Source organism: Electrona antarctica, assembly GCF_951216825.1.
Source record: "Electrona antarctica genome assembly, contig: scaffold_206, whole genome shotgun sequence".
In the NCBI taxonomy this organism is placed as follows: Eukaryota; Metazoa; Chordata; class Actinopteri; order Myctophiformes; family Myctophidae; genus Electrona; species Electrona antarctica.
Genome location: NW_027637825.1, coordinates 170,295 through 182,794, shown reverse-complemented (window position 1 = coordinate 182,794; position 12,500 = coordinate 170,295). Strand labels below are relative to the sequence as shown.

The window sequence follows — 12,500 nt, the reverse complement described above, 5'->3', positions numbered from 1 at the left end:
TAGAGTAGCCCCCTGGCGACATTCAGCTGATCTCACAGAGGACATGCTGATTGGATGATGGGCCCTGAAGAGGACATGCTGATTGGATGATGGGCCCTGAAGAGGACATGGTGATTGGACGATGGTCCCTGAGGGCTGATTGTAAACACTTCTCTGTGGAGGTCGATGGGATGAAAGGAACACTTTAGAGAAACGCTCCATCCAAACACACTTAAAGCTGTTTACAGCCTGGAAGGGGAAACAAGGCCATTCGGCTGCATCTCCTCCGGCTGATAACAAAACGTTTTCCCACCATAACGTGTTCGTAACGGTCATAATGTATTCATAGCGTAACGGTCATAATGTATTCATAATGTGTTCGTAACGGTCATAATGTATTCATAGCGTGTTCGTAACGGTCATAATGTATTCATAATGTGTTCATAACGGTCATAATGTATTCATAGCGTGTTCGTAACGGTCATAATGTATTCATAGCGTGTTCGTAACGGTCATAATGTATTCATAATGTGTTCATAACGGTCATAATGTATTCATAATGTGTTCATAACGGTCATAATGTATTCATAGCGTGTTCATAACGGTCATAATGTATTCATAATGTGTTCATAACGGTCATAATGTATTCATAGCGTGTCCGTAACGGTCATAATGTATTCATAACGTGTTCGTAGCGGTCATAATGTATTCATAACGTGTTCGTAACGGTCATAATGTATTCATAATGTGTTCATAACGGTCATAATGTATTCATAATGTGTTCATAACGGTCATAATGTATTCATAGCGTGTTCATAACGGTCATAATGTATTCATAGCGTGTTCGTAACGGTCATAATGTATCCATAGCGTGTTCGTAACGGTCATAATGTATTCATAATGTGTTCGTAACGGTCATAATGTATTCATAGCGTGTTCGTAACGGTCATAATGTATTCATAGCGTGTTCGTAACGGTCATAATGTATTCATAGCGTGTTCGTAACGGTCATAATTTATTCATATCGTAACGGTCATAATGTATTCATAGCGTGTTCGTAACGGTCATAATGTATTCATAATGTGTTCGTAACGGTCATAATGTATTCATAATGTGTTCGTAACGGTCATAATGTATTCATAGCGTGTTCGTAACGGTCATAATGTATTCATAATGTGTTCGTAACGGTCATAATGTATTCATACCGTGTTCGTAACGGTCATAATGTATTCATAGCGTGTTCGTAACGGTCATAATGTATTCATAGCGTGTTCATAACGGTCATAATATATTCATAGCGTGTCCGTAACGGTCATAATGTATTCATAGCGTGTTCGTAACGGTCATAATGTATTCATAATGTGTTCGTAACGGTCATAATGTATTCATAACGTGTTCGTAACGGTCATAATGTATTCATAGCGTGTTCGTAACGGTCATAATGTATTCATAGCGTGTTCGTAACGGTCATAATTTATTCATATCGTAACGGTCATAATGTATTCATAGCGTGTTCGTAACGGTCATAATGTATTCATAGCGTGTTCGTAACGGTCATAATGTATTCATAGCGTGTTCGTAACGGTCATAATGTATTCATAGCGTGTTCGTAACGGTCATAATTTATTCATATCGTAACGGTCATAATGTATTCATAGCGTGTTCGTAACGGTCATAATGTATTCATAATGTGTTCGTAACGGTCATAATGTATTCATAGCGTGTTCGTAGCGGTCATAATGTATTCATAATGTGTTCGTAACGGTCATAATGTATTCATAGCGTGTTCGTAACGGTCATAATGTATTCATAACGGTCATAATGTATTCATAGCGTGTTCGTAACGGTCATAATGTATTCATACCGTGTTCGTAACGGTCATAATGTATTCATAGCGTGTTCGTAACGGTCATAATGTATTCATAGCGTGTTCGTAACGGTCATAATGTATTCATAGCGTGTTCATAACGGTCATAATATATTCATACCGTGTTCGTAACGGTCATAATGTATTCATAGCGTGTTCGTAACGGTCATAATGTATTCATAGCGTGTTCATAACGGTCATAATGTATTCATAGCGTGTCCGTAACGGTCATAATGTATTCATAGCGTGTTCATAACGGTCATAATGTATTCATAGCGTGTTCGTAACGGTCATAATGTATTCATAGCGTGTTCATAACGGTCATAATGTATTCATAGCGTGTTCGTAACGGTCATAATGTATTCATAGCGTGTTCGTAACGGTCATAATTTATTCATATCGTAACGGTCATAATGTATTCATAGCGTGTTCGTAACGGTCATAATGTATTCATAATGTGTTCGTAACGGTCATAATGTATTCATAATGTGTTCGTAACGGTCATAATGTATTCATAGCGTGTTCGTAACGGTCATAATGTATTCATAATGTGTTCGTAACGGTCATAATGTATTCATAATGTATTCGTAACGGTCATAATGTATTCATAGCGTGTTCGTAACGGTCATAATGTATTCATAGCGTGTTCATAACGGTCATAATGTATTCATAGCGTGTCCGTAACGGTCATAATGTATTCATAGCGTGTTCGTAACGGTCATAATGTATTCATAATGTGTTCGTAACGGTCATAATGTATTCATAACGTGTTCGTAACGGTCATAATGTATTCATAGCGTGTTCGTAACGGTCATAATGTATTCATAGCGTGTTCGTAACGGTCATAATTTATTCATATCGTAACGGTCATAATGTATTCATAGCGTGTTCGTAACGGTCATAATGTATTCATAGCGTGTTCGTAACGGTCATAATGTATTCATAGCGTGTTCGTAACGGTCATAATGTATTCATAGCGTGTTCGTAACGGTCATAATTTATTCATATCGTAACGGTCATAATGTATTCATAGCGTGTTCGTAACGGTCATAATGTATTCATAATGTGTTCCTAACGGTCATAATGTATTCATAGCGTGTTCGTAGCGGTCATAATGTATTCATAATGTGTTCGTAACGGTCATAATGTATTCATAGCGTGTCCATAACGGTCATAATGTATTCATAGCGTGTTCGTAACGGTCATAATGTATTCATAATGTGTTCGTAACGGTCATAATGTATTCATAGCGTGTCCGTAACGGTCATAATGTATTCATAGCGGTCATAATGTATTCATAGCGTGTTCGTAACGGTCATAATGTATTCATAGCGTGTTCATAACGGTCATAATGTATTCATAGCGTGTCCGTAACGGTCATAATGTATTCATAGCGTGTTCATAACGGTCATAATGTATTCATAGCGTGTTCGTAACGGTCATAATGTATTCATAGCGTGTTCATAACGGTCATAATGTATTCATAGCGTGTTCGTAACGGTCATAATGTATTCATAGCGTGTTCGTAACGGTCATAATTTATTCATATCGTAACGGTCATAATGTATTCATAGCGTGTTCGTAACGGTCATAATGTATTCATAGCGTGTTCGTAACGGTCATAATGTATTCATAACGTGTTCGTAACGGTCATAATGTATTCATAGCGTGTTCGTAACGGTCATAATGTATTCATAGCGTGTTCGTAACGGTCATAATGTATTCATAATGTGTTCGTAACGGTCATAATGTATTCATAACGTGTTCGTAACGGTCATAATGTATTCATACCGTGTTCGTAACGGTCATAATGTATTCATAATGTGTTCGTAACGGTCATAATGTATTCATAATGTGTTCGTAACGGTCATAATGTATTCATAGCGTGTTCGTAACGGTCATAATGTATTCATAGCGTGTTCGTAACGGTCATAATGTATTCATAGCGTGTTCGTAACGGTCATAATGTATCCATAGCGTGTCCGTAACGGTCATAATGTATCCATAACGTGTCCGTAACGGTCATAATGTATTCATAGCGTGTTCGTAACGGTCATAATGTATTCATAATGTGTTCGTAACGGTCATAATGTATTCATAATGTGTTCGTAACGGTCATAATGTATTCATAGCGTGTTCGTAACGGTCATAATGTATTCATAATGTGTTTGTAACGGTCATAATGTATTCATAATGTGTTCGTAACGGTCATAATGTATTCATAGCATGTTCGTAACGGTCATAATGTATTCATAATGTGTTCGTAACGGTCATAATGTATTCATAATGTGTTCGTAACGGTCATAATGTATTCATAGCGTGTTCGTAACGGTCATAATGTATTCATAGCGTGTCCGTAACGGTCATAATGTATTCATAATGTGTTCGTAACGGTCATAATGTATTCATAGCGTGTTCGTAACGGTCATAATGTATTCATAGCGTGTTCGTAACGGTCATAATGTATTCATAGCGTGTTCGTAGCGGTCATTATGTATTCATAGCGTGTTCGTAACGGTCATAATGTATTCATAACGTGTTCGTAGCGGTCATAATGTATTCATAACGTGTTCGTAACGGTCATAATGTATTCATAACGGTCATAATGTATTCATAGCGGTCATAATGTATTCATAACGTGTTCGTAACGGTCATAATGTATTCATAACGTGTTCGTAGCGGTCATAATGTATTCATAACGTGTTCGTAGCGGTCATAATGTATTCATAACGTGTTCGTAGCGGTCATAATGTATTCATAACGTGTTCGTAACGGTCATAATGTATTCATAACGGTCATAATGTATTCATAGCGGTCATAATGTATTCATAACGTGTTCGTAACGGTCATAATGTATTCATAGCGTGTTCGTAACGGTCATAATGTATTCATAACGTGTTCGTAACGGTCATAATGTATTCATAACGTGTTCGTAGCGGTCATAATGTATTCATAACGTGTTCGTAGCGGTCATAATGTATTCATAACGTGTTCGTAACGGTCATAATGTATTCATAACGGTCATAATGTATTCATATCGGTCATAATGTATTCATAACGTGTTCGTAACGGTCATAATGTATTCATAACGGTCATAATGTATTCATAGCGGTCATAATGTATTCATAGCGTGTTCGTAACGGTCATAATGTATTCATAATGTGTTCGTAACGGTCATAATGTATTCATAATGTGTTCGTAACGGTCATAATGTATTCATAACGTGTTCGTAGCGGTCATAATGTATTCATAACGTGTTCGTAACGGTCATAATGTATTCATAACGTGTTCGTAACGGTCATAATGTATTCATAACGTGTTCGTAACGGTCATAATGTATTCATAACGTGTTCGTAACGGTCATAATGTATTCATAACGTGTTCGTAACGGTCATAATGTATTCATAATGTATTCATAACGGTCATAATGTATTCATAATGTATTCATAACGGTCATAATGTATTCATAGCGGTCATAATGTATTCATAACGTGTTCGTAACGGTCATAATGTATTCATAGCGGTCATAATGTATTCATAACGTGTTCGTAACGGTCATAATGTATTCATAACGGTCATAATGTATTCATAATGTATTCATAACGGTCATAATGTATTCATAGCGGTCATAATGTATTCATAACGTGTTCGTAACGGTCATAATGTATTCATAACGGTCATAATGTATTCATAGCGGTCATAATGTATTCATAACGTGTTCGTAGCGGTCATAATGTATTCATAGCGTGTTCGTAACGGTCATAATGTATTCATAGCGTGTTCGTAACGGTCATAATGTATTCATAGCGTGTTCATAACGGTCATAATGTATTCATAGCGTGTTCATAACGGTCATAATGTATTCATAGCGTGTTCGTAACGGTCATAATGTATTCATAGCGTGTCCGTAACGGTCATAATGTATTCATAATGTGTTCGTAACGGTCATAATGTATTCATAGCGTGTTCGTAACGGTCATAATGTATTCATAGCGTGTTCGTAACGGTCATAATGTATTCATAGCGTGTTCGTAGCGGTCATTATGTATTCATAGCGTGTTCGTAACGGTCATAATGTATTCATAACGTGTTCGTAGCGGTCATAATGTATTCATAACGTGTTCGTAACGGTCATAATGTATTCATAACGGTCATAATGTATTCATAGCGGTCATAATGTATTCATAACGTGTTCGTAACGGTCATAATGTATTCCTAACGTGTTCGTAGCGGTCATAATGTATTCATAACGTGTTCGTAGCGGTCATAATGTATTCATAACGTGTTCGTAGCGGTCATAATGTATTCATAACGTGTTCGTAACGGTCATAATGTATTCATAACGGTCATAATGTATTCATAGCGGTCATAATGTATTCATAACGTGTTCGTAACGGTCATAATGTATTCATAGCGTGTTCGTAACGGTCATAATGTATTCATAACGTGTTCGTAACGGTCATAATGTATTCATAACGTGTTCGTAGCGGTCATAATGTATTCATAACGTGTTCGTAGCGGTCATAATGTATTCATAACGTGTTCGTAACGGTCATAATGTATTCATAACGGTCATAATGTATTCATATCGGTCATAATGTATTCATAACGTGTTCGTAACGGTCATAATGTATTCATAACGGTCATAATGTATTCATAGCGGTCATAATGTATTCATAGCGTGTTCGTAACGGTCATAATGTATTCATAATGTGTTCGTAACGGTCATAATGTATTCATAATGTGTTCGTAACGGTCATAATGTATTCATAACGTGTTCGTAGCGGTCATAATGTATTCATAACGTGTTCGTAACGGTCATAATGTATTCATAACGTGTTCGTAACGGTCATAATGTATTCATAACGTGTTCGTAACGGTCATAATGTATTCATAACGTGTTCGTAACGGTCATAATGTATTCATAACGTGTTCGTAACGGTCATAATGTATTCATAATGTATTCATAACGGTCATAATGTATTCATAATGTATTCATAACGGTCATAATGTATTCATAGCGGTCATAATGTATTCATAACGTGTTCGTAACGGTCATAATGTATTCATAGCGGTCATAATGTATTCATAACGTGTTCGTAACGGTCATAATGTATTCATAACGGTCATAATGTATTCATAATGTATTCATAACGGTCATAATGTATTCATAGCGGTCATAATGTATTCATAACGTGTTCGTAACGGTCATAATGTATTCATAACGGTCATAATGTATTCATAGCGGTCATAATGTATTCATAACGTGTTCGTAGCGGTCATAATGTATTCATAGCGTGTTCGTAACGGTCATAATGTATTCATAGCGTGTTCGTAACGGTCATAATGTATTCATAGCGTGTTCATAACGGTCATAATGTATTCATAGCGTGTTCATAACGGTCATAATGTATTCATAGCGTGTTCGTAACGGTCATAATGTATCCATAGCGTGTTCGTAACGGTCATAATGTATTCATAGCGTGTTCATAACGGTCATAATGTATTCATAGCGTGTTCGTAACGGTCATAATGTATTCATATCGTAACGGTCATAATTTATTCATATGCGATAATCAACCATTGCACAAAGGAGTAAGAGAGTCATTATTGCGCTGAATGATTGTTGGACACTGGGTTAAATATTCTGGAGGGTTTAATGTTCTCCAAAAGGGTTTGGAAATGTTCTCCAAAGGGTTTGGAAATGTTCTCTAAAGGGTTTGGAAATGGTTTTAGGGTTAGGGTTAGGGTAACCCTAACCCTAACCCTAGGGTTAGGGTTAGGGTTAGGGTTAGGTTTAGGGGTTGGGGTTGGGGTTAGGGGTTGGGGTTAGGGTTAGGGTTAGGGTTAGGGTTAGGGTTAGGGTTAGGGTAACCCTAAACCCTAACCCAAAAAGTGTGGGAACGTTGCTTGTCAATATCAAGGCCTTTGAGATGTTCTCAACTGGTGTATATCGGAAAGGCTCTGGTTAAACCCATTCTGGGCGGGAACCCCTTTTTGGTGTTTTAAGCATTATGTTATAATTTAGCTATTGAAAAATAGCAGATGGCGCGCTACGAGCTTGTAGATCTGCTATTTTTTTTTATCGTGAAAATGCGGCACAAATCTTTGAATATATATTCTTTCAGAAGACTTTTTTTTTGTTTTTGACGTCAAGCCTGTCAAAAGTGTAGCGAAATGCAGTAACTTAAAGATGGAGTGCGATGGTTGTTGTATTTTTTTCCTGTTTTATGCATCCATGGAGTTTCCACCAAGTATGGTTATAATATATTAATATAATTAATATATAATATAACAGGTTATAATCTTAGAGTATATATGAATAGAGACGGCACCGAATTTCTCCTCCCATCCACTTGCATTAAGTTGCTCAAAAGCGCATGAGGCGATTTCACTCAGGAACAGAGTGCATTCTGGGATATGGATTGGACCCATATCGTGAACGCGCTGGGCCGTTGACTATCATTGCACGCGTTCACGTATGAAACAGCGTTCACGTGCGTTCACGTATGAAACAGCGTTCACGTGCGTTCACGTATGAAACAGCGTTCACGTGCGTTCACGTATGAAACAGTGTTCACGTGCGTTCACGTATGAAACAGCGTTCACGTGTCATCATGGACGTGTGCAATGATAGTCAACGGCCCAGCGCGTTGGGTCCAAACTGCAATACCAAATTCGGCCACTATGTCCATTTCGCCTCAGGGTCTCTATTAATAAATACTCTAAGGTTTTAATATTCAAATTTGAGGGGAAAATAATCACTGCACTCTCCCTCTTTAAACCTTCCTCTGATATATGACCCCTGACCTTTTTGACCCCCTGTGACCTTTGCCCTCTGTGTTCCAGCTACCTGTGGAGGGTCACGGAGTGGAGCGAGTGTCGGGTGGATTCTCTCCTGAGCCAGCAGGACCGTCGCCGCGGCAACCAGACCGGGCTGTGCGGGGGCGGGGTCCAGAGCCGCGACGTCTACTGCGTCCAAGCCCCGCCCATTCCCGCCGAGGCCACGCCCCCTAACAACCTGGGCTCGCTGCGCAGCAAAGAAGGTTAGAGATAAGTTTCACTTTCACTTTGTAAAGAATTAAGGTTATTAGAGCTGATTCTTTCACTTTCACTTTGTCATTAGACTTTGCAAGTCCTGCAGTTCTGATTGGTCCCTGACTGACCCATTGTCAGTCTTCTGATTGGTCCCTGACTGGCCCATTGCCAGTCTTCTGATTGGTCCCTGACTGACCCATTGCCAGTCTTCTGATTGGTCCCTGACTGGCCCATTGCCAGTCTTCTGATTGGTCCCTGACTGACCCATTGCCAGTCTTCTGATTGGTCCCTGACTGACCCATTGTCAGTCTTCTGATTGGTCCCTGACTGGCCCATTGCCAGTCTTCTGATTGGTCCCTGACTGACCCATTGCCAGTCTTCTGATTGGTCCCTGACTGACCCATTGCCAGTCTTCTGATTGGTCCCTGACTGGCCCATTGCCAGTCTTCTGATTGGTCCCTGACTGGCCCATTGTCAGTCTTCTGATTGGTCCCTGACTGGCCCCATTGTCAGTCTTCTGATTGGTCCCTGACTGGCCCATTGCCAGTCTTCTGATTGGTTCCTTGACTGGCCCATTGTCAGTCTTCTGATTGGTCCCTCACTGGCCCCATTGTCAGTCTTCTGATTGGTCCCTGACTGGCCCATTGTCAGTCTTCTGATTGGTCCCTGACTGGTCCATTGCCAGTCTTCTGATTGGTCCCTGACTGGCCCCATTGCCAGTGTTCTGATTGGTCCCTGACTGACCCATTGTCAGTCTTCTGATTGGTCCCTGACTGGCCCATTGTCAGTCTTCTGATTGGTCCCTGACTGGCCCCATTGTCAGTCTTCTGATTGGTCCCTGACTGGCCCCATTGTCAGTCTTCTGATTGGTCCCTGACTGGCCCATTGTCAGTCTTCTGATTGGTCCCTGACTGGCCCATTGTCAGTCTTCTGATTGGTCCCTGACTGGCCCATTGTCAGTCTTCTGATTGGTCCCTGACTGGCCTATTGTCAGTCTTCTGATTGGTCCCTGACTGGCCCATTGTCAGTCTTCTGATTGGTCCCTGACTGGCCCATTGTCAGTCTTCTGATTGGTCCCTGACTGGCCCCATTGTCAGTCTTCTGATTGGTCCCTGACTGGCCCATTGTCAGTCTTCTGATTGGTCCCTGACTGGCCCCATTGTCAGTCTTCTGATTGGTCCCTGACTGGCCCATTGCCAGTCTTCTGATTGGTCCCTGACTGGCCCATTGTCAGTCTTCTGATTGGTCCCTGACTGGCCCCATTGTCAGTCTTCTGATTGGTCCCTGACTGACCCATTGTCAGTCTTCTGATTGGTCCCTGACTGACCCATTGTCAGTCTTCTGATTGGTCCCTGACTGGCCCATTGTCAGTCTTCTGATTGGTCCCTGACTGGCCCATTGTCAGTCTTCTGATTGGTCCCTGACTGACCCATTGCCAGTCTTCTGATTGGTCCCTGACTGGCCCATTGTCAGTCTTCTGATTGGTCCCTGACTGGCCCCATTGTCAGTCTTCTGATTGGTCCCTGACTGGCCCATTGCCAGTCTTCTGATTGGTCCCTGACTGGCCCATTGTTAGTCTTCTGATTGGTCCCTGACTGGCCCCATTGTCAGTCTTCTGATTGGTCCCTGACTGACCCATTGTCAGTCTTCTGATTGGTCCCTGACTGACCCATTGTCAGTCTTCTGATTGGTCCCTGACTGGCCCATTGTCAGTCTTCTGATTGGTCCCTGACTGGCCCATTGTCAGTCTTCTGATTGGTCCCTGACTGGCCCATTGTCAGTCTTCTGATTGGTCCCTGACTGGCCCATTGCCAGTCTTCTGATTGGTTCCTTGACTGGCCCATTGTCAGTCTTCTGATTGGTCCCTGACTGGCCCATTGTCAGTCTTCTGATTGGTCCCTGACTGGCCCATTGTCAGTCTTCTGATTGGTCCCTGACTGACCCATTGTCAGTCTTCTGATTGGTCCCTGACTGGCCCATTGTCAGTCTTCTGATTGGTCCCTGACTGGCCCATTGTCAGTCTTCTGATTGGTCCCTGACTGGCCCATTGTCAGTCTTCTGATTGGTCCCTGACTGGCCCCATTGTCAGTCTTCTGATTGGTCCCTGACTGGCCCATTGTCAGTCTTCTGATTGGTCCCTGACTGGCCCATTGTCAGTCTTCTGATTGGTCCCTGACTGGCCCCATTGTCAGTCTTCTGATTGGTCCCTGACTGGCCCATTGTCAGTCTTCTGATTGGTCCCTGACTGGCCCCATTGTCAGTCTTCTGATTGGTCCCTGACTGGCCCCATTGTCAGTCTTCTGATTGGTCCCTGACTGGCCCCATTGTCAGTCTTCTGATTGGTCCCTGACTGGCCCATTGTCAGTCTTCTGATTGGTCCCTGACTGGCCCATTGTCAGTCTTCTGATTGGTCCCTGACTGGCCCCATTGTCAGTCTTCTGATTGGTCCCTGACTGGCCCCATTGTCAGTCTTCTGATTGGTCCCTGACTGGCCCCATTGTCAGTCTTCTGATTGGTCCCTGACTGGCCCCATTGTCAGTCTTCTGATTGGTCCCTGACTGGCCCATTGTCAGTCTTCTGATTGGTCCCTGACTGGCCCATTGTCAGTCTTCTGATTGGTCCCTGACTGGCCCCATTGTCAGTCTTCTGATTGGTCCCTGACTGGCCCCATTGTCAGTCTTCTGATTGGTCCCTGACTGGCCCCATTGTCAGTCTTCTGATTGGTCCCTGACTGGCCCCATTGTCAGTCTTCTGATTGGTCCCTGACTGGCCCCATTGTCAGTCTTCTGATTGGTCCCTGACTGGCCCCATTGTCAGTCTTCTGATTGGTCCCTGACTGGCCCCATTGTCAGTCTTCTGATTGGTCCCTGACTGGCCCCATTGTCAGTCTTCTGATTGGTCCCTGACTGGCCCCATTGTCAGTCTTCTGATTGGTCCCTGACTGGCCCCATTGTCAGTCTTCTGATTGGTCCCTGACTGGCCCCATTGTCAGTCTTCTGATTGGTCCCTGACTGACCCATTGTCAGTCTTCTGATTGGTCCCTGACTGGCCCATTCATACTCCAGTTTTACTGTCAGACGAGTCCTTTCACTCTGTGGGGAGTCACCTCCTCACTGATTGGTCTAGAAGTTGGGTGGCACGCACGCACGCACGCACGCACGCACGCACGCACGCACGCACGCACGCACGCACGCACTAGAGCAGACTGCGTTGGCAGTCATGTGTGAAACTCAGCGGGAATTCTAGCTTTTTTTATTTATTTTTTACTCCACATTAAATCTGGAGCCGAAAAACCATGAATATGCTAATGTCGTCTGGAAACCATGGAGAGAGGTGTGTGTGTGTGTGTGTGTGTGTGTGTGTGTGTGTGTGTGCGCGCGTGTGCCTGTGCGTGCGTGTGCGTGCGTGCGTGCGCGTGTGCCTGTGCCTGTGCCTGTGCGTGCGTGTGCCTGTGCCTGTGCGTGCGTGCGTGCGTGCGTGCGCGTGCGCGCGTGCGTGCGTGCGCGCGCGTGCGTGCGTGCGTGCGTGCGCGCGCGTGCGTGCGTGCGTGCGTGCGTGCGTGCGTGCGTGCGCGCGCGCGCGTGCGTGCGTGCGTGTGCGTGCGCGCGTGTTTTTG

General features: G+C 42.6%; 1 protein-coding gene across 1 annotated transcript in view; it reads left to right on the top strand.

Annotated features, from left to right (window-relative positions):
- The window catches only part of LOC306918624 (thrombospondin type-1 domain-containing protein 7A-like), a gene marked incomplete at both ends in the record, with an annotated part of 147,684 nt that overhangs the window by 39,411 nt on the left and 95,773 nt on the right, over nucleotides 1-12,500 (top strand). The window contains one exon of the mRNA XM_079531515.1: nucleotides 8,696-8,892. Within this exon, the coding sequence (XP_079387641.1) occupies nucleotides 8,696-8,892 (197 nt within the window). The remainder of the gene's footprint in view (nucleotides 1-8,695; nucleotides 8,893-12,500) is intronic.